Consider the following 23,791-nt stretch of genomic DNA (forward strand, 5'->3'; position numbering starts at 1 on the left):
TGGGTGGCTGTTTAAAGGCGAGCAGTGGAGGCGTGGGGATGGCCTTAGCGAGGTGTTCGTCGTCATCGATGACATGTTGAAGGCTGTGGAGAACATGGTGTAGTTTCTCCGCTCCAGGGAAGTACTGGACGACGAGGGGTACTCTTCGTCGTCCAGTACTTCCCTGGAGCGGAGAAACTACACCATGTTCTCCGCAGCCTTCAACATGTCATCGATGACGACGAACACCTCGCTAAGGCCATCCCCACGCCTCCACTGCTCGCCTTTAAACAGCCACCCAACCTCAAACAGACCATCGTTCGCAGCAAGTTACCCAGTTTTCAGGAGAACAGCGTCCACGACACCACACAACCCTGCCATGGCAACCTCTGCAAGACATGCCAGATCATCGACACGGATACCACCATCACACGAGAGGACACCACCCACCAGGTACATGGTTCATACTCCTGTGACTCGGCCAACGTTGTTCACCTCATACGTTGCAGGAAAGGATGCCCCGGAGCATGGTACATTGGCGAGACCATGCAGACGCTGCGACAACGGATGAACGGACACCGCGCAACAATCGCCAAACAGGAGGGTTCCCTCCCAGTCGGGGAACACTTTAGCAGTCAAGGACATTCAGCCACCGATCTTCGGGTAAGCGTTCTCCAAGGCGGCCTTCGAGACACACGACAACGCAAAATCGTCGAGCAGAAGTTGATAGCCAAGTTCCGCACCCATGAGGACGGCCTCAACCGGGATCTTGGGTTCATGTCACGCTACACGTAACCCCACCAGCAAAAAGGGGGAAAAAATTTATATGTTTTTTAAAATTCTCTCTCTCTCTCTTTCTGCCATTTTGAGTTTCTTTCTGCCTGCCTGTGTAAAAGACACAATGTATATCGAGTGTACTGGGACGTGCTGTTCTCCGTGACTGGCCTGTTTGAATAACAACGACACCTTTTGATTGGTGTGATGCTGTCCCAACATCGTATAAGATATGCGATTTGAGAACCTTTTCATTCAATCATCTGACGAAGGAGATAATCTCCGAAAGCTTGTGATTTTAAAATAAATTTGTTGGACTATAACCTGGTGTTGTAAGATTCCTTAAGTTTAAATATGGAATTGCTAAGTGCCTTCAGGCCATGTGCTACAAAGTGTCACTAGGATTTAAAAATGGACTTCACATAAAAGTCCAGTGGCCCATGTGCATCAATGTAGATGGAATTATCTTGCTACATATGAAATTGAGAAAACCACCTTAACCAGAAACCTTAGGCGAGGCCTAAGGACTTCAGGATCCCTCTACCATATCAAGTTGGGGTGATCAACAACCAATTCCTGAAGCTTGCTAACCCTAAGAACTAGAATCATAGAAAGGTTACAGCACGGAAGGAGGCCATTCGGCCCATCAAGTCCGGGCCGGCTCTATGCAAGAGCAATCCAGCTAGTCCCACTCCCCCACCTTATCACCGTAGCCCTGCAATTTTTTTCCTTTCAAGTATTTATCCAGTTCCCTTTTGAAGGCCATGATTGAATCTGCCTCTACCACCCCCACGGGCAGTGCATTCCAGATCCTAACCACTCGCTGTGTAAAAAAAGTTTTTCCTCGTATCATCTTTGGTTCTTTTGCCAATCACCTTAAATCTATGTCCTCTGATTCTTGACTCTTCCGCCAATGGGAACAGTTTCTCTCTATCTACTCTGCCAAGAACCCTTCACGGTTTTGAATACCACTATCAAATCTCCTCGCAGCCGTTTCTGTTCCAAGGAAAACAACCCCAGCTTCTCCAGTCTATCCACGTAACTAAAATCCCTCATCCCTGGAATTATCCTAGCAAATCTCTTCTGCACCCTCTCTAAGGCCTTCACATCTTTCCTGAAGTGCGGTGCCCAGAACAGGACATAATACTTCAGTTGTGGCCGAACCAGTGTTTTATTAAGGTTCACCATGACTTCCGTACTTTTGTAGTCTATGCCTCTATTTATAAGGCCCAGGAATCCCACATGCTTTTTTAACTGCTTTCTCAACCTGCCCTGCCGCCTTCAACAATTTGTGCAAATGTACCTCCAGATCTCTCTATTCATGTACCCCTTTTAGAATTGTGCCCTCTAGTTTATATTGGCTGTCTTTGTTCTTCCTACCGAAATGTATCACTTCGCATTTTTGTGCGTTAAATTTCATCTGCCACGTGTCTGTCCATGCCACCAGTCTGTCTATATCCTCTTGAAGTCTATCACTATCCTCCTCACTGTTTACTACCCTTCCAAGTTTTGTTTTATCTGCAAATTTTGAAATTGTGCCCTGTACACCCAAGTCCAAGTCATTAATACATATCAAGAAAAGCAGTGGTCCCAACACCGATCCGAGGAATACCTCTGTACATCTCCCTCCAGTCCGAAAAACAACCGTTCACCACTACTCTCTGTTTCCTGTCCCTTAGCCAATTCTGTATCTATGTTGCTACTGCCCCCTTTATACTGTGGGCTGCAATCTTGATGATAAGCCTACCATGCAGCACTTTATCAAAAGCCTTTTGAAAGTCCATATACATCACATCAACTACACTGCCCTCATCTACCCTCTCTGTTACCTCATCAAAAAACTCTATCAGGTTAGTTAAACATGATTTGCCTTTAACACATCCATGCTGGCTTTCCCTAATTAATCCACCCTCATCCAAGTGACTGTTAATTCTGTCCCAGATTATCATTGCTAAAAGTTTCCCCACCACTGAGGTTAAACTGACTGGCCTATAGTTGCTGGTTTATCCTTAAACCCATTTTGAACAAGGGTGTAATTCTCCAGTCCTCTGGCACCACCCCGTATCTATGAATGTTTGGAAGATAATGGCCAGTACCTCCGCAATTTCCACCCTTACTTCCCTCAGCAACCTAGGATGCATCCCATCCGGACGAGGTGACTTATCTACTTTAAGTACAGCTAGCCTTTCAAATACCTCTTCTTTATCAATTTTTAGCCCATCCAGTATCTCAACAATATCTTCCTTTACTGAGACTCTGGCAGCATCTTCTTCCTTGGTAAAGACAGATGCAAAGTACTTATTTAGTACCTCAGCCATCCTCTCTGCCTCCATGAGTAGATCTCCTTTTTGGTCCATAATCGGCCTCACCCCTCCTCTTACTACCCATTTATTGTTTACATGCCTGTAGAAGCCTTTTGGATTCCCTTTTGTGTTGGCCGCCAGTCTATTCTCATACTCTTTCTTTGCCCCTCTTATTTCCTTTTTCACTTCCCCTCTGAACTTTCTATATTCTGCCTGGTTCTCACTTGTGTTATCAACCGGACATCTGTCATACGCCCTTTTTTTCCATTTCATTTTACTCACTATCTCTTTTGTCACCCAGGGAGCTCTGGCTTTAGTTGCCCTGCCTTTCTGCCTCATGGGAATGTGCCTAGACTGTACCCGAACCATCTCCTCTTTAAAGGCCGCCCACTGTTCAATTACAGTTTTGCCTGCCAATCTTTGACTCCAATTTACCCAGGCCAGATCTGTTCTCATCCCATTGAAATTGGCCCTCCTCCAATTGAATATTTTTACTTTAGAGTGGTCCGTGTCTTTTTCCATAGCTATTCTAAACCTCATGATACTATGATTGCTACTCCCTAAATGTTCCCCCACTGACACTTGCTCCACTCGGCCCGCCTCATTCCCTGGAACCAAGACCAGCAATTCCTCCTTCCTCGTTGGGCTGGAAACATACTGGTTAAGAAAGTTATCCTGATCACATTTCAAAAATTCCTACCCCTCTTTGCCCCTTATATAATTATTGTTATCCCAGTCTATATTAGGATAGTTGAATTCCCCAGTTATCACTACTCTTTAGCTTTTGCACCTCTCTGTAATTTCCCTGCACATTTGCTCCTCTATATCCTTCCCAGTAGTTGGTGGCCAATAGAATACACCCAGTAGTGTAATGGAACCTCTTTTATTTCTTCACTCTAACCAAATAGATTCTGTCTTTGACCCCTCCAGGACACCCTCTCTCTCCAGTACTGCAATATTCTCCTTAACCAATACTGCCACCACCTCCCTATCATCCCTGAACACCTTGGGCTCAATTTTCAAACAGAGACAAGAAGGGGTGGGGGAGTCATTTTGAGGTCGGGAAACCGAGTAGTACGGGTTTCCCGGACGTCGTTACGACTTTGATGTAAGGACGTCTTTTATTTTTTTTGTCGGTTTCCCGTCCAACTGACCGGCTGGTCTCAGTCAGACAGGAGACCAGCCAGGGAGGGGATGTCTTCAAATAAGTCTGCAGGTGAGTCTTTCTTTGTATGGATGGGGGGGGGGGCATGGCTGGGCGTAGGTGGGCACGGGAGTCGTGAGTCATGGGGGATGGGATTGGGCGTCAGTCACGGGGCGGGGGGGCGGGATTGGAGGTCATCACGGGGGTCGGCAATCGTTGAGGGGGGAGGATCGGGGTCCTGCATCGGTGGGGGGGTGTGGGGGTAAAAAAGGAAAAAAAAATCGTGCAGGTAGGCTTGTTGGGCCTGAGGGTAGCACTCTTGCTCCTCAGGACCCACAAGCTGTGCCTTTCTAGGCCTTCTTGCCTCCTTTCACAAGGCGTAAAACAGAAGGCCTGGGAATCCCGGCCCCCAGGATGAAATCGGGAATTAGTGAAAAATGGAGGCCTTAAGGTTTTAAGGCCTGACCCACCTCCTAGGAGCGGGTTGGCCACCCACCCCTCGTCCCGCCCCCATGAAAACCAGAAATGGGCGGGTTGGAGGCGGGTCTGAAATGGTGGCAATTTTCAATGCCACTCCCCCCTCCAACCCACCTGTTTTTTACTTTTAAAATCAGGCCCCTTGTATCCAGGAATATTTAGTACCCAATCCTGCCCTTTTTTAAGCCAGACTAACCACAGTCAACAGCAAAGTTCCATAACAAGAATTGAAACTTGCAAAAGCTCAAGGGAAGCACATAGGAAGGACAAGATTTAAATCTTATGGAGGAGTAGAGATTTAATACCCATATTCCTTTTAGAAGGCAAAAATAAGGGGATGAATCCCAAGAAATGTAAAGGAAATGTTTTGTGGAAACCTGAAATTGCCACCTTGTGAACAAGGGATGGTGCTTGGTTTCACATAGAGGGATACAAGGTGCTAGAGATACTCCAGAGGAATTTTCCAACTCACAGGGTTACAGCAGTTGCTGGATATCTACTGACAAATTTATTCCATTTGCTGATAAATGCACAGTATGTGGATACTAACTGGAAACCATGACAGTCAGAAGACATGTTCCTCTAACACTCAGGTAAAATAGAAGCTGGTTGGTTTGACTGGAAGACCAAGCCTGACTGTAGAGAGGAGGCCCTTACTGTGGGGCACCGAGATCAGCATGACACAGCTCAGTGCAAAATGTCAGAACTAGAGTTTCCGAGACTAGCATGGTGTCTAACAGAATTTTAGCAGCTGTCTGCTCAAATGTTTGGTAGCCCTGGGAACCCTGTGGTTAGAGAACAGGAGGAATGTGTGCATAAACATTTGGTTTCAGGAAGAGGGCAAACTGTTCTGCCTCCAGGGAAAATCAGCTGTCCTTAAGTACAAACGTACGTGTCACTCAGCACTAGGCAGCTCCAGAGGCATCCACCAGCATGTAGTCATTGACATTACTGCTGCCATTGTATTGAGAAAACACACCAATAGGAGAGGACATCAAAAGTAGGGCAGTGCTGATTGCAGCCCTTCAGCAAAATAGTTATAGTCAAGGGCATGTCCCTAAATATTCTGCTTTTGTAATTTTTCCTAGAATTATAATTTTCATGCATTCGACCTTGCCCCATCTAATACACGTCAAGAACGCCTAATGATCATCCCAAATCTGATGAGATGCAAACTCAAGATGCAAGAAAAGGCACCTAATGCAAGAAAAGGCACCTAAATAACAATCATGCTGTCAGCTATAGTAAGCACTTGAGCATTCTGTACAATGTCTAAAACCAATAAAATGAAAAGCCATTATTGCTCATGATGCCAACTAGGGCCAATCAGAACCATAATAAAAAAATGTTTGAAGTTAATGAACATCCATTGAATAAAGCAAACAAAGAGATTTTAAAAAGTCAGAGGGATGAAGTGCTGAATACTTCATTTCTGCCACTTGTAGCAAAAAGGAACTGGTGTTTTATAAGTTTTTGAAGTAAAGAACCCATTACTTTCCTACTACATTGAGACGAGTGTTGGAGGGCAGGTAGCTGGGAAGGACTGCACAAAGGTGGCATCTTCAACTTGAAAATGTTTTAAAGGGATACTGTCCCTTCATTTCTTTTTACCATTTTCAGAATATTTTCATTCTGAAAAACCCATCGACATGTGGAAGATAACTTCAAACTGACAACAGATTTAGGGAAATTCCAGTCTCCCTAGATCAACTGATTTAGCATGTTTTCAGTTCATGTATGGGTGCTGGAAATAGCACTATTACAGAAATGAAGTTGCTTAAACATCAGTTTTACTCAGTACAGGCACTGGGTGCCCAAAATGGAAAGTGTTCGATTCACCAGCGCCAACATCCCCCACCTTGATGAACATAACATTTTTAAAAAGCAAGCAAAGTTGAGAATAGTATCAACACATGAAAGGGAAGTGGTCACAAAGTGTGGGAACTACAGTCAGAAGTCCAAACTGGAAGCATTATTTGATGCAGAGCAGAAAGCAGAACATCAGTCAATTTTGAATCTGTGTGGATGGGAAGGAAAGAACTTGGCTTTGGTGGTGGGAATTTGAAGAAAAAGAAAAAGCTAGGAGAGAAGGCGAATACAGGAAGAGATGCAAGTAAGGTGTGTGGTGTGTGGTAGAGGCAGTTAGTTGCTAAACAAAGGAAGTTAGATTCAAATGTGTGAAAATGGAAGCTGCTTGACTGAATTCCTGTTAAATGCATGACATACATCAATCTAGTGCATTCAAAACAGTTGTTGAAAAAGATTAGTGCATAAAGAAGAACATCTTGTACCGGGTTTAACTGATAATCATTGGAATTGTTTGGTAAATTATACAATTGGTGTACTGTACAATTGGTATTCAATAACTTGAAAATTCAAAAACTTTAAATACGTTAAGTCTGATTGCATGAAGTAAGTGTAGTTTATGACAGAATGTTGACACTAAAACATCGTAGATTGGGAAGTCATGCTGAGCCTTAACAAAAAGCTGGTGCTCCCTGTTGAGCTATGTGATGAAGCAGCAGGTCAGGTATGATCAGAGAAAACCATCCCATGAAAGGATGATGTAGATGCTGCAATGGAGAGCAAGGAGGCAGAGTACATTTACCTAATTGCTTGCACACACTCAAAACAACTGAACTGCAAACCTGTGTACTGTAAATATATCTGGGTTTTTGTACTTTACCTTGTTTTGAAAACTGTTGGAATTATTAAACAGATGAAAAGATAGCGCTCCAAAGTGCACGTGCTAGCTAATCAGCAACCCAATGTTTGACCATTACAAGGATTAAACACAAGGTACAAATTACACAAGAGTTCACAAAATAAAACGGCACTAGTTGGTAAGGATGAACATTCAGCACTTCTGATTATCATAACTTTGGCTCTGGTGATATTGGCAATTTGAGGAGAAAAAAAACACAATTTTGAATTAGAATTTCACTACAAAAGCTCCCCACTGGCTAAGTGAGTTTAGCCAGTGATCAAGAAGGTTCCTAGTTTGATTCAGTGTGTGTTGAGTTAACTAAACTCAGCCAGGAGCTCGGGACCTTTAACTGGCCTCAGCAGCAGTGAAGAAAAAAAAATGAATCTGCCAATGTTCTACTCAGTTATTATCCAGCAATCCCTGCTGAGGTTTGTAGGTGTAGACATCAGTTGATAAAAGGATGGGAACCAAGCTATGATGCTCCCCGGAATCAAATAGGCTGCTAAAATTCACTAGTTAGGCTCAATGTTTGAACAAGGTAACGATGTCCAGCAAGGAGAAAACAACTTTCAGAGGAAGAAAAGGAAAGGTTGGTGGGGGAAAAAGGACTGTTTTAAAAAGATTATATAGAATTAGGCAACAGATTTGTACTGGAAGCACAAATGCTACGTCATGCCATGCAGCAGCATATATTCTGCTGAGCTTGAAGTTAAGGCACTGTACTGGAACGCTGTATAATTGATGGGGTTGTCTAATGTTGTACTGAGTAAAGACATAAAATATGTTCCATTCCTCAACTGAGTTTAAGAAAAACCACAAAATTCTGTCAGCAAGAAAAACAAATGAGAAAACTGTAAAACTCACCCTGCTTTTGGAAGTTTCTGTGTAATTTCCACTTGATGTTGAACAACGACTTTAGCTGTTTGAGGATTAAAGACCTGTGAAGTGGTTGTTAAATATTGTAAGTTTCTTCAAAGTACTGGACAGACAGTAATACATAATAAGTTCATTTGTCAAAGATTCACGTGTGCGTATCTACGGCCAAACGACATTGTATCCACAGGCACAGTGGGAATCGACATCAATGAAAAATAGCGAAATGATGAATCACATGAGCTAAACATTACAAAATCAATCAAATGTTGAAGCAAATTTGCAATTAATATCTTTTCAAAAATCTCTGCATTTGATCGCAGGGGAGTTCGTATGACTCTACGTGTATCTAGTATTGTTGGGGGGACATGGCACATGAGACTTGTGGAGATTCATTGAGAATGCTGCCAAATGGCACTGGCACCCCTTCTCATCCCAGGCATGATATTGGAAAGAGAAAACTATCATGTTTATCAAATCTAACCCCAATTGCACCAATCCCATGTGTAACGAACATGTGGCACTTGCCAGAAACAATATCTGTTCCGTGTGAGGAAGTAACATTCAAAATATTTTAGATAACTGTATGTGAAAAATACTTGTATAAAAATAATTAACAATTCACATTCATTGTGAAAGGAAAATTTATATTTTCCTTTCTATATTTATTCCAGTGTTGTCTTTGTGGACTAAAACAGCTTTTAGAAAATTATTCTATTTCCATCAACAATATGAAAATTAAGCCTAAATTTCTTAAGCAGACTACAAGTAAAATAAGACTAAACATCAAACTGAAATGAAGACTAAAACTAAAAGGTTTTTAGGACTAAAACATTTATTTCTTCCACATCAACCCGAAACCACTATAACAAACCCATAATTATTCCACATTATTCTTTCAGCCAATGAAATTGTTGAGTTTCAGCATTTTTGACTATTTGGCCGAGAAGGGCTTTTTGGTGTAAGGTATAATAAGTTTCTGATAGAATCTCGAACTTGACTTTGAAAAGTTAATTCCCAAAAGGTCCCGTATATTTTTTCTAACGGCACAACAAAAAAATAGGCTGGAATCACTGGAAAAAAGGATGTCTGGGAATGCTGATGAGCTCTCCCAAAAGAAAATTGGGTAGCCACTAAAACTGTTACCCATATCAGCTAGAGACAATGGACCCAACTTTAACACCCCCTCACCTCCCCCGCCCCCAAATTAGGCCATCGACACTGCTCCCGCAAAAGGCAGGCGAGGGCCTAGTTAACATCAAAAGTCGCGACTCAATGACACCACTGACACCGCGACGCAGAATTAACTGAACTTCAGGGGGAGACCCACGCTGTCGGCTTCCCGGCAGCAGATCCAAGGTGGGAAGTGCTGACTTGCCAAGGTAGTTATTAAAGATCTGCTCCCTTTAGAACTCCTTGTGGGTCAGGAGAAGAAGGAGTGCTCCCCCCAGGCCCCACAAAGACTCCTTGGGCCTCCCCATCCCTAGCCAACCCACCCCGATCTCACTGGAATCGCCAATCTCCTGCAAAGCCCTCCTTCCACTGACTGTCGGGGATCATCCTCATGGGTCCTAGGCTGTGGCCTCCTGCCACTAAATTTCTACTCCCGCCCGCTGGCCAAGCAGTCATTCTGGCCGGGTGTTGGTCGGGAATCAGCGAAGAATTATTTAAAGGAGGATCTGTCTTTAAAATCGGCAGGTCCTCCACTCCTTGGCCTTGCCGGGTTCATCGCCCGCTACCAGGCTCCCCTGCAATCATCCCGCCCTCCCTTTATTATAAAGGCCAATGAGTCTGATAATACATTCCAGAGAGGACTTTGTAATTGGGCGTAATATCATAGAATAGTTTAATTCACGTGAGCTTAGCAGAAGAGTGCTGCCAGGAAAACCTTCACCTAGGAGGAGAGTAGCCAATTTGATTGGCAGCTTAACTGACAGAAACCTGGGGAAGGATCAGACATCAAGGGGGTGAAATTAGAGAAAAAAAAATCAGGCGCGGTGTAAAATGGGTTGCCGATTCACTAAGAGCCCACTAAGTCTTTGGTTTCCTATCCAGATAAGAAAGTATAGACTGCAGAAACCTAGCAATGAATTCAAATAGGGGGGGGGGGGAATATCCTGCTTGTGTTTAATGCTGACTAGTTTCAGAGAAATTGCTAGTCAGCAAAGTGTATTTAGCCTGTTAACAGGGATGGTGCGGCATGCTTTCTTTATTTTCTATGTTAAAAAGTGCATAATGAAATAGATTTAAATTCACTGTATATATTATTCTGTTTGTTCACAAAGGCAGAAGAAAATTAGCCTGTTGATTTACAATTGCCATCCACTCGCTAGAACCATCAGTTTGCCCTCCAGAAGACAAAATAAAAGCACGTAGGAGCACATGAGGTTAGTGTCCAGTTCACACAAGCAGCTTCATTGGCTCAAAAAATAATGTTTAAAAGCTATAGAACATAGCAAGCACATACAAAGTAGCAGCTTAAAATAGTAGTAGAAAATTGTGATTGAATAACAACAATGGACTCTGACAGCAAATGTGAATTAAAAACAGCAAGCTGTTTTGCCAGCCCATGCTGATTTCCCTGGTATAGTACAAGCAATTATCCAAAATTACTTTGATTAAGGAAAATCTAGAGATAGTACTTCCATTCAAAATGACAGGAAAGCGTATGCAGCTAACCAGTAGTGTAGTCTGCTAGGCCAGGCAACTCTGGGTGAGGCCAGCCTGATGTTGCTACCCCTATGAAAATGAATTTGGATGCAGGCAGCTCCTTCCTGTCAGTGATTCGCAAGGGATGGAGATCTTTCTAAATATACCAGCTTATCACATCCTCAGATCGTCCCAAAGCACTTCACAATTACTTTTGAAGTGGAGTCAATGTTATGTGGGCAAACATGGCAGCCAATTTGCACACAGCAAAGTCCCAAAAACAGCAAATGAAATGAATGACCAGTTAATGTGTTTTTTGAGGGAGGAATGTTGGCCAGGACACTAGGAGAGCCCCTTGCTTTGTGTGATGGCACGGGATCTTTTATGTTCACTTGAACCACTGAATAGGCAGATGGGGCCTCAGTTTAATGCCTCATCTGAAAAACAACACCTCCAATAATGCAGCATGCCCTCAGTACCATACTGAAGTGTCAATCAAGTGGGGTTTGAAGCATTGAAGAAAAAATATTTATTTTCCTCTCCTGCAGCAGGCACCCAATGCAGCAAGTCTCTACCCTCAGACTGGCACAACCCCCAGCAAAGGCCAGGCAGCCCACTTTCTGATGATTCTACTCTGTTCTTATTCTTGTGTGTACGCAGGAAATGTGCAGGAAAACCACTAATTGTACTCTGGCAAGAGTCTGATCATAATCTAGAAACATTAATCGTTGTGTTGGTCTCTAAAGGGGTTACATTTTATTATAACTTTATATTAGTTTTTAAAAACAGTAGGTCATCTGTGACGTTGTAACATTGGTGTTAGTATTAGCATTCCTTATGACAAAAAATATAGTAAAATGGTCTTGTAAGACACATTGCCAGGTAACAATGACCTTGACTTTCCCCCCCCCCCCCAACTTGATTTGGGTTGCTTCCCAGTGGGGCAGAATTCCAGCCTGCCTTAGAAATGCCGCCCCCCCTCCCACACCAGCTATATTTTTAGCCTGGGATCGTTTATGCAATGACAAGATGGAATTTCATATTTTAAAATCAGAAGTTAATGAGTGACTGTTCAAAGTGCATTTAAAATACTGACATAAGAACATAAGAAACAGGAGCAGGAGTAGGCCATACGGCCCCTCGAGCCTGCTCTGCCATTCAATAAGATCATGGCTGATCTTCGACCTCAACTCCACTTTCCAGCCCGATCCTCATATCCCTTGATTCCCCTACAGTCCAAAAATCTATCTATCTTATACTTGAATATACTCAACGACTCAGCACCCACAGGCCTCTGGGGTAGAGAATTCCAAAGATTCACAACCCTCTGAGTGAAGAAATTCCTCCTTCTATCAGTTTTAAATGGTCAACCCCTTATCCTGAGACTATGCCCCCTAGTTCTAAGCTCTCCAGCCAGGGGAAACAACCTCTCAACATCTACCCTATCAAGCCCTCTCAGAATCTTACATGTTTCAATGAGATCACCTCTCATTCTTCTAAACTCCAGCGGGTTTAGGCCCATTCTACTCAATCTCTCCTCATAGGACAACCCTCTCACCCCAGGAATCAATCTAGTGAACTTTCGTTGCACCGTCCCCAAGGTAAGTATATCTTTCCTTAGATAAGGAGACCAAAACTGTATGTAGTACTCCAGGTGAAGTCTCACCAAAGCTCTATACAGTTGTAGTAAGACTTCCTTACTTTTGAACTCCAACCCCCTTGCAATAAAGGCCAACATGCCATTTGCCTTCCTAATTGCTTGCTGTACCTGCATGCTAACTTTTAGTGTTTCTTGTACGAGAACACCCAAATCGCTCTGAACACCAATATTTAATAGTTTCTCATCATTTAAAAAATATACTGCTTTTCTATTCTTCCTACCCAAGTGAATAACCTCACATTTCCCCACATTGTACTCCATCTGCCACCTTCTTACCCACACACTTAACCTGTCTATATCCCTTTGCAGATTCTTTGTGTCCTCCTCATAGCTTACTTTCCCACCTAGCTGAATCATCAGCAAACTTGGATAAATTACACTCGGTCCCTTCATCTAAGTCACTAATATAGATTGTAAATAGCTGAGGCCCAAGCACCAATCTTTGTGGCCCCACTAGTTACAGCCTGCCAACCTGAAAATGACCCGTTTATCCCTACTCTCTGTTTTCTGTCTGTTAACCAATCCTCTATCCATGCTAATATATTGACCCCAGCCCCATGAGCCCTTACCTTGTGTAACAAACTTTTATATGGCACCTTATCGAATGCCTTTCGAAAATCCAAATATACTACATCCATTGGTTCTCCTTTATCTACCCTGCTAGTTACATCCTCAAAAAACTCTAATAGATTTGTCAAGCACAATTTCCCTTTCATAAAACCATGTTGACTCTGCCTAATCATATGATTTTCTAAGCGCCCTGTTACCACTTCCTGAATAATGGATTCCAGCATTTTCCCGATGACTGATGTCAGGCTAACCGGTCTGTAGTGCCCTGTTTTCTCTCTCCCTCCTTTCTTGAATAGCGGGGTTACATTTGCTACCTTCCAATTCGCTGGGACCGTTGTAGAATCTAGGGAATTTTGGAAGATCACAACCAATACATCCACCTCTTTTAGAACCCGAGGATGTAGGCCATCAGGTCCAGGGGATTTATCAGCTTTTAGTCCCATTAATTTCTTCAGTACTTTTTCTCTACTGATATTAATTACTTTAAGTTCCACACTCTCATTAGCCCCTTGGGTCCCCACTATTTCTAGTATGCTTTTTGTGTCTTCTACTGTGAAGACAGATACAAAATAATTTTTTAATGTCTCTGCCACTTCCTTATTCCCCATTATAATTTCTCCTGTTCAGCCTCTAAGGGACCAATGTTTACTTTTGCTACTCTCTTCCTTTCTACATACTTGTAGAGGCTCTTACAATCGATTTACAATTAAAATAAATTACAATGCAGTGAAGGTTCACCGGACTGATTCCTGGGATAGCAGGACTGGTTAAGCGTCGAAGACAGGTTAAGATGACAGGTTAAGCAAATGGGCAAAAATTTGGCAGATGGAATATAATATGGGAAAATGTGAAGTCATCCACTTTGGGAGGAAAAATAAAAAAGCAAAATATTATTTGAATGGAGAAATACTACAAAATGGTGCGGTACAGAGGGATCTGGGTGTCCTCGTACATGAAACACAAAAAGTCAACATACAGGTGTCGCAGGTAATCCGGAAGGCGAACGGAATACTGGCCTTTATTTCTAGGGGGATGGAGTATAAAAGCAGGGAAGTCATGCTACAACTGTACAGGGTGCTGCATTAGGGAGACCACACATGGAATACTGCGTACAGTTCTGGTGCCCTTATTTAAGAAAGGACATACTTGCATTGGAGGCAGTTCAAAGAAGGTTCACTAGGTTGATTCCGGGTATGGAAGGGTTGTCTTATGAGGAAAGATTGAACAGGTTGGGTCTATACTCATTGGAGTTTAGAAGAATGAGAGGAGATCTTATTGAAACATACAAGATTTTGAGGGGACTCGATAGGGTAGATGCTGAGAGGATGTTACCCCTCATGGGGGAATCTAAAACTAGGGGGATAGTCTCAAAATAAGGGGTCGCCCATTTAAGACGGAAATGAGAAGGAATTTCTTCTCCCACAGGGTCGTGAATCTTTGGAATTCTTTACCTCAAAAAGCTGTGGAGGCTGAGTCACTGAATACATTCAAGGCTGAGTTAAACAAATTTTTGATCAGCAAGGGAGTCAAAGGATATGGGGAAAGGGTGGGAAAGTGGAGTTGAGGTAAAAATCAGATCAGCCATGATCTCATTAAATGGAGGAGCAGGCTGGAGGGGCCGAATGGCCTATTCCTGCTCCTATCCCTTATGGTCTTACGGACTGTCATATGAGGAGAGATTGGGTCGACTCGGCCTGTATTCACTCGAGTTTAGAAGAATGAGAGGGGATCTCATTGAAACGTATAAAATTCTGACAGGGCTAGACAGACTGGATGCAGGGACGATGTTTCCCCTGGCTGGGGGGTCCAGAATGAGGGGTCACAGTCTCAGGATACAGGGTAGGACATTTAGGACTGAGATGAGGAGAAATTTCTTCACTCAGCGGGTGGTGAACCTGTGGAATTCTCTACCACAGAAGGCTGTGGAGGCCAAGTCACTGAATATATTTAAGAAGGAGCTGGATAGATTTCCAGACACACAAGGCATCAAAGGGTATGGGGAGAGAGCGGGAATATGGTATTGAGATAGAGGATCAGCCATGATCATACTGAATGCGGAGCAGGCTCGAAGGGCTGAATGGCCTACTCCTGCTCCTATTTTCTATGTTGCTATGTAATCCGTTTTTATATTTCTTGCTAGTTTACTTTCATATTCTATTTTCTCCCTTTTTAATCAATTTTTTGGTCGTCCTTTGCTGGTTTAACACTCTCCCAATCCTCAGGCTTACTTCTCTTCTTGGCAACATTATAGGCCTCTTCTTTTAATCTAATACTATCCTTAACTTCTTTAGTTAGTCACAGATGAATCCCTTTTCCTGTGGAGTTTTTATTTCTCAATGGAATGTATATTTATTGAGAAATAAAATGAATCATTACGAAATGAAACAACATCATTAAACATATCTTTGTCTTCATCCGGACAGTACAAGATTAAAATATTAATTTGCAAGAGCAAAATGAATTCCACGCCAACTTCTCTTGGCTTCAATTTCCTAACATCAGATTTGACATTTGTCCTGTTGACATTGCTTAGAGATCACTAACTCCAATATTATGATACAAAGAAAGGTACTGGATGATGCAAGTGAGTTAGCACACTGTGTTTTCACATCTCATAACTATGTTTTAATCTGACCCAAATCGGTGGGATCACAAGTCATTCACATAAAGATGTTCATAAAATCAGCACAAACTAGCAATCTCACTTATAGGAACCAAAAGAATGGCTGGTATATTACACTGGTAAAGAAAGGGATTAGATGGAGAAACAGACCAAAACAAGTAAACTTTGCAACAAAACACTGACACAGTTGTAACTAGTGTCCCTCAAATTGATGCCGACAAATTCCCTTCACTTTGCTATAAACATGTAGTAAGCTTCTTGTACAAATGTTTTTTAAACAACTGTGTGCACATTTATATCAAATATGCTATGTTCTCAATAGTTTCCATCTGTTACTGACCAAGTTTCTAGAGCTTCACTTATTGACTCTTTTGTAGATCAAAGTTGACTAAGGAAGTATTCAAAACCCTCTAACCTTGAGATGCTCGTAGTTAAAGCAATATTAATACACAGAGGGATGTGCTATCGGTGCAAGTCAAATATTTTGCTGCATGCTCAATGTACTGCTGCAAGGACACTAACCCCTCCTGAAGATAATACTGATGCGCAAAACAAATTTTGGGAATGACAATAAAAGCTTGAAGAGAGACAGGTAAAAGCGGAAAAACAGGGCACTCTAAAGTGATCCAATTTCTTTACAAACAAGGAGATCTTGGCTATATTTCTATCTAAGCCATGTAGGAATGTGTTGCACAACACTGAAATGGAATGCAGTAGTAAGCTTCATGCTGACTCACTCTAACCACCAGTAAATGTACTTTGAACCCAATTAAAACTTTTACTAACATTGCTTCTTCATATGATTATCAAAATGATTGACATGTGTACTATATCAAATTTGATATGTACTGCACTGGTTTCATCAAAAAAAAATTTATAGTTCCTTTGTTTTCAGTTTTAGAATTTAACATTTTTGATTATTTATATAATTAATTCTTATTTGTTTTACTCTCTCCCACAGCCACCCCCACCTACCCCCCATGTGTCAATAAGGTTAACTGCACACCTGATAAAGGTTGCACTCTACCCACTATTTAGATCACAATAAAACAATATACCGCAGTGGAATTCTTAATTCAGTTCCTTATTATGAAATATTTTCGTGGCCCAGTGGATCTGCACTTTCACCCGCCCCCCCACTCCCTGCAATCATTGTATTCTTATAATGTCAGGTTGGCCCCCACTGAGCCGCTGATTCTAATGGTGCCCTTCCCATCCTTACTTTCACTTTTTTCCCTATTTCTCGGCAACAAAATGATTTTTTTTGTAGTGCGTTGGTTTGCTTTTTCACTACCTTGCACACACTTGTGTTATGCTCGGTCTCCGCAGCAAACACTTGCATTTATATGGGATTTCTAATATCCCAAGAAAAACATCCCAAGGCACTTCAATTAGGCACAATCAACGGAATTCTAGAGCGTGAGGCCTAGACAGCTGAAGGCACGGCCACCAATGGTTGGACAAAGTGGCCAGAATTGGAAGAATGAAGAGTTCTTGGGGGGGGGGGGGGAAATGTTGCGGGAGGTAGTAGTGCTGGCGGAGGTTACAGAGATAGAGAGACACAAGACCATGAATGGATTTAAACATGAGGATAAAAAGACATTGACGGACTGGGAGCCAATGTAGGTCAACAAGGTCAGGAGTGATAAGTGAGCAGGGCTTGGTGCATGATAACATACAGCAGAGTTTTGGATGAACTGAAGTTCACAGGGCATGGAGGATGTGAAGCTGTCCAGAAGAGCTGTGGAATAATCGACTCTGGAGGTGACGAAGGCATAGACCAGAATCACAGTATCAGATGGGCTGTGGTAGGAACGGAGGCACACAAGGTTACACGGGTGGAAATAGGCATCGTTTATAATGGAGAGGGGATATGGGATTGGAAGCTCAGCTCAGGGTCGAGTAAAATGTCAAGGCTGCAATTAGTCTAGTTCAATCTCAGACAGCGGCTGGGAAGAAAGACGGAAGCGGTGGCAAGGGTACGGAATTTGTGGCGGAGGTGGGAAGAGGAGCAATTTTAAATTCCTGTTTCAGATTCCCCTTGAAGTCTACACCTCCCCAGCGAATCCAAACCAGAGGCATGGGGCTCAATTTTGAACTTAAATTGCGGGTGCATTGGGGGGGGGAAATTGCAAAAATTCAGAGCGGGTTCGGAAACCGGCTCCAACCCGCCGACTTCGGAGTTCTCCACAGACGCACCTGTGTGCGCGCATGCTTCCCGAATCCGGAAGTCCCACCGGCAATTAAAGCCGGCGGGATGATAGTAAAAGAATCAAAGGTACTTAAGGTACTTTACTTGTGACATAACAGGTAGTTAGAACGATTTTTAACTTACCTGGGCAGCTTTCTCACACAAGGTGAAACCAGGCGTGAAGGGCCGCATCAGGCAAAAAACCATTGCACAAAGTTAAAACACAAAATCAACCTACCTTTCCACCTTGCTCCGATGTCCAATGTTTCCCTCTCCGATGTCCCTCTCAGCCCCCGATGTCTCCCCCTCTTCCCCCAATGTCCCTCTCCAATCTCCCTCTCTGATCTCCCCCTCTCCCCCACCAATGTCCCCCCGATCTTCTGTTCCAGTACAAGATGACGTCTTGCTCTCTCTCTTTCTCTCCCACATTTTGGAAGAGGCACGTGGTTTCCATGAAGTCTTGGACACCATAAATTCATCAATAAATTTTATAACATGTTGCAGTTTTAGGAAACATAAAGTCCCCCTGACTTTGGCAAACTTCGTGGACTCCAAACAACTTGTATAAAATCTACAATCCTACACTGCTCTAGCTAAACTAAAAAAAATCTTTAAATTTAAAAACATAAAAAAAGCATGAAAAAGCTTTCCAACAGAAGCAGCAACTTCTACAGCAACGAAAAAACGTAAGCAGTTGTACACACAATATATGTCCGTACGCCACACTGGAGAGAAGGTCATGCGAACAATGCTCAAGACATTGACACATCAACTTCAAAAGACATGCATCTCTCATGGTCTTCCTCCCTGCAAATGGCACATCATTTCTGTTGCTGTATGGGCAAAAGGCGTTTTTATTCAATTGTAGCAATGTTTTCTTTGCGTACATGACACGGAGGCAGAAGTCAATATTTGTAGGAAATCCCACATGGAGGGGGAGGGAGTTTGCAAGCCAACAACGTAGACTACTTACAAGAGGGGAGTATCAATGGTTTGCCAGAAATAGACAACGTTACATCAAAGAATTTGCCCAACACGTGTGGGGCAGCTTGCACTGAGGTCAGCCCGAATCAGGGACAGGACATTCCTTTCGTCCACCAGTGAAACATTTTGTAGCACTGCGTACTTCAATCTGGGAGGAAACTGGACCAGTACTGTAAAGATGCATCACTGCACAAGGACACGTTTAGGATTTATAATAGGCATTAATGTTTCAGTTCCTGTGAATGTTGGTTGCAACACTGCCAGGACGTGCTGTACAATTTATTCACATCAGCTTTACAGTGGCTGGATCACAACTTCACTGATGAACAGCTGTCTGAACAGGGAAAACTTAAACAGTGCAATAAAGGGAGGGTGGTTATTCTCTTTTTGGGAAGGGGGGGGGCGGGCGGGTACTATGACAGTAAACTTCACGGCGACCGCGGGCTACCCTTGCAAGTCAGTAAAAGGTGAGCGGGCGGGTATTGCTGCCCGGCTGCGAGGTGAACCTGACATTCTGCCGGCGCCACGGTCGCATAACGAAACACAGTGTACAAGATGAAAGTGACTGATAAAGGGGCGTGCAGTGTACTCACTAAGAACCTAGAAGAGCTGGTGCCCTGATCGATAGCACCAACCAAAGGTCCCGTGGCCATGGTGAATTACCAGTCTGCCGCTCCGTCTCCTAATCAAATGTCTTCAGACCGTTTCTTAGCAACCGAGAGAGAGAAATTTACGCGCTGCCCCCGTCTCCAAAGCGACCAGTTTGTGACACTCGCGCTCCCATTGTATTCGCTGCAAACGTCCTCGGCCCCCCCCCGCCGCGCGACCGGCGTCATCGCCCCGCCTCCACCCCGCGCGCCCCGCCTCTCGCCCCGCCTCCACCCCGCGCGTGCCCCGCCTCTCGCCCCGCCTCCACCCCGCGCGCCCCGCCTCTCGCCCCGCCTCCACCCGCGCGTGCCCCGCCCCTGCCCGCCTCCACCCCACGTGCCCCGCCTCTCGCCCCGCCTCCACCCCGCGCGTGCCCCGCCCCTGCCCGCCTCCACCCCACGTGCCCCGCCTCCACCCCGCGGGCCCCGCCTCTCGCCCCGCCTCCACCCCGCGCGCCCCGCCTCCACCCCGCGCGCGCCCCGCCTCCACCCGCCGACTCAACGCTGCAGTCAGTCAGGCGAGAAGGCGTTGTCGGCACACAGCCATTCAAAACTTGGAGGACGCTGGTTTCCAACCCCCGCCACTCCCCCATTTCAGGTGAATCAGCGGAGAGGGGTGAGCGAAGCGGCCGCCGGTTCTGACAGGATTGCGCCTCTCCCTCAGCTGCAGGCGGCGTATCTCAAGTACGTGAATCTCGGCGACCAGACGGTGAATGCAGGGATCTCAGGAAGGAGCTTTACCAAAATGGGAAGCGCACGGTCATAGCCGATGAACGATTGGACAGGCACAGCCCGACTTTTAATACTTGTCCCACATCCAGAATTGGATGAACAGAAATTTCCTCCAATTAAATATTGGGAAGACCAAAGTCCTTGCCACGAACTCCGTTCCCTATCCACCGGTTCCATCCCTTTCCTCGGCCACCGTCTGAGGCTGAACCGGACCGTTCGCAACCTCGGCGTCCCATTTGACCTTGGAACTGAGCTTCCGACCCCACAGCCACTCCATCACCAAGACCGCCTACTCCGACCGCCATCGTCTGTCTCCGCCTCAGCTCATCTGCTGTGGAAGCCCTCATCCAAGCCTTTGTTACCTCGAGACTTGACTGTTCCAATGCTCTCCTGGCCGGCCTCTCACCTTACACCCTCCGTAAACTTGAGCTCATCTAAAACTGCGCTGCCCGTATTCTAACTCACAACAAGTCCTGTTCACCCTTGTACTCGCTGACCTACCGGTCTGGCAATACCATGATTTAAAAATTCTCATCCTTGTTTTCATATCTTCCCAATATTTAATTGGAGGAAATTTCTGTTCATCCAATTCTGGATGTGGGACAAGTATTAAAAGTCGGGCTGTGCCTGTCCAATCGTTCATCGGCTATGACCGTGCGCTTCCCATTTTGGTAAAGCTCCTTCCAGCCCTACAACCCTCCGAGATCTCTGCGCTCCTCCAATTCCGGCCTCTTGCGTATCACTGATTTTCATCGCTCCACCATATAATTCATCTTTGGTTCCAAATGTAGTTCTTAGTTTTGCCTTGAGCTGTAAGCTACTTTGTTTCACTCATGTCTTCTGATGCCTGGGCCCTAAGCTCTGGAATTCCCTCTCTAAAACTCTCCGCCTCTCTACCTCTCCTCCTTTAAGATGCTCCTTAAAACCTCTCTCTTTGACCCTCACCTATCCTAATAACTCATGTGGCTTGGTTATCAAATTTTGCTTGATAACACTCCTGTGAAGTTCTTTGGGACGTTTTACTATGTTAAACGCACTATATAAATGCAAGTTGTTGTTAGTGTAAAAATTAAACCCAGCCCAGGTCTATGGGTTTAAGTGGCTTTGCAATCCATGTCAGGTCGCTCTTCGGCTTCCTTTACCTTATTAATGCTGTTGCCAGTGACGTTGCTCTGAGATTAATGTAGTGGTGCAAAAGGGGTTGTTGCCTGTGGCAGCAGCAGCCCAGCAATAAACATAAACATTGGCTCTGGAAGCAGAGGCTCTTTTTACAGTTGTCGGAAAGCTATCAGGGGAAGTCTGGCAGCCAGGCAGCCAGAATCAAAGTTTTAAAAAAAATTCAGAAAATGTTAGGAACACTCAACAGGTCATTCAGCACCAGTGAAGAGAAAACCAGAGTTAACATTTCAGGTGTGGACCCTTCATGACAAATTGTGACTTTGAAACAGCAGAGCTTTTTGGCTGTGGAATCTGACTCAATATATGGAGCAGATTAACAGCAATGGGAGCCAAAGGCTTTGTCAGTAAACATGACCCTGAGCTCTATGTTGCTTGCCACTTTAATTCCCCGTCCCACTCCCATTCTGATCTTTCCGTCTTTGGCTCTCTACACAGTTTCAATGACACTCATTGCAAGCTTGAGGAACAGTACTTTATCTTTTTCTTGGGCGTTCTGCACCCTTTGGCCTTAACATTAACTTTAATGACTTCAGACCTTAACTACAGGCTTCATTTTCATTATGGCTGGGGACGTGGGCGTCAGGGACAGGGGAAGTTAGTTGGTTCTTGGGGTAGAGACCATCCGTTGGAACGCCTGCTTTTATTTTCTTCTTTCCTCTAGATCCCTACTTTGCCAGCTTCTGCAGTGTTAATTACACACCACCTCAACTAAAGGGGAAAAATATAAGAATAACTAAGGGAGAAACTAGCTCAGAATAGTAACAAGCATAAAAAAACCACAAACAAGACCTTGAAATGCAGAAAAATTGAAGAAAGGGAGATATGTGTTGAACAGAAAATAAAAATCACAAATGGTAGTGCAGCATTGTATAAAAAAAAATAAAAACTGAGACCAAAGGGAAAGAAAAGTTAAACAAATACTAAGGAAAACATAGAAAACAAAAATAGGAAACCCCAGAGAGTTGGGAAGACCAAAAGAGAGACTGAGTGAAACAAAGCAGCTAACTACTCAAGGCAAAACTAGGAACTGCACTTGGAACCAAAGATGAATTATATAGTGGTGTGTGAAAGCAGGACAACAAAGCAAGTATGATGATTTGATCAGAAAATATGGTGGAGAAAGAGTCTGGAATGAAATGGAAGCTAATATTTCTCTGAGTTTGGGAACCATGTTAAGTGGGCCTTAGCTGAAAAGTATGAGAATGTTTTTAGATTAATAACAATGGTAATAATTTGCATTTTTACAGCACCATTAATGTAGGAAAGTGTTCCATAGTGCTTCACAGAGGCATGGTGAAAAGTGAACACTAAGCCGAAGAGAAAGAAATTACATAGGAACAGGAGTAGGCCATTCAGCCCCTCGCACCTGCTCCGTCATTTGGTAAGATCATGGCTGATCTGTGATCTAACTCCATATAGCCGCCTTTGGCCCATATCCCTTAATACCCTTGGTTGCCAAAAAGCTATCTATCTCACATTTAAATTTAGCAATTGAGCTAGTATCAATTGCCGTTTGCAGAAGAGAGTTCCAAACTTCTACCACCCTTTGTGTGTAGAAATGTTTTCTAATCTCACTCCTGAAAGGTCTGGCTCTAATTTTTAGACTGTGCCCCCTACTCCTAGAATCCTCAACCAGCGGAAATAGTTTATCTACCCTATCTGTTCCCCTTAATATCTTATACACTTCGATCAGATCACTCCTTGACCTTCTAAACTCCAGAGAATACAACCCCAATTTGTGTAATCTCTCCTCGTAACTTAACCCTTGAAGTCTGGGTATCATTCTAGTAAAACTACGCTGCACTCCCTCCAAGGCCAATATGTCCTTCCGAAGGTGCGGTGCCCAGAACTGCTCACAGTAGTCCAGGTGCGGTCTAAGCAGGGTTTTGTATAGCTGTAGCATAACTTCTGTCCCCTTGTACTCTAGTCCTCTAGATATAAAGGTCAGCATTCCATTAGCCTTATTGATTATTTTCTGCACCTGTTCATGACACTTCAATGATCTATGTACCTGTACCCCTAAGTCCCTTTGGACATCCACTGTTTTTAACTTTTTACCATTTAGAAATTACCCTGTTCTATCCTTTTTTGATCCAAAGTGGATGACCTCACATTTGTCTACATTGAATTCCATTTGCCACAATTTTGCCCATTCACCTAATCTATCAGTATCGCTTTGTAATTTTATGTTTTCATCTGCACTGCTTACAATGCCACCAATCTTTGTGTCATCGGCAAACTTAGACATAAGACTTTCTATGCCTTCATCTAAGTCGTTAATAAATATTGTGAATAATTG

The 23,791-nt window shown here is 43.8% G+C and overlaps 1 protein-coding gene across 3 annotated transcripts in view; it reads right to left on the reverse strand.

The window, feature by feature from the left end:
* The window catches only part of gk (glycerol kinase), a 100,115-nt gene extending 80,368 nt beyond the window's left edge, over positions 1 to 19,747 (reverse strand). For 2 of the 3 annotated variants that reach the window (XM_067992803.1, XM_067992804.1), the window contains exons 1-2: positions 19,528 to 19,746; positions 8,249 to 8,322 (exon numbers count right to left, since the gene is read on the reverse strand). In XM_067992803.1, the coding sequence (XP_067848904.1) occupies positions 8,249 to 8,322; positions 19,528 to 19,587 (134 nt within the window). In that variant the 5' untranslated portion in view covers positions 19,588 to 19,746. Of the gene's footprint in view, positions 1 to 8,248; positions 8,323 to 19,527 lie in introns of all 3 variants that reach the window. The other variant, XM_067992805.1, reaches the window with a different exon arrangement.
* Between the last annotated feature and the right edge of the window lie 4,044 nt (positions 19,748 to 23,791).

The sequence above is a fragment of the Heptranchias perlo genome, chromosome 11 (assembly GCF_035084215.1).
Source record: "Heptranchias perlo isolate sHepPer1 chromosome 11, sHepPer1.hap1, whole genome shotgun sequence".
Taxonomy (NCBI): Eukaryota; Metazoa; Chordata; class Chondrichthyes; order Hexanchiformes; family Hexanchidae; genus Heptranchias; species Heptranchias perlo.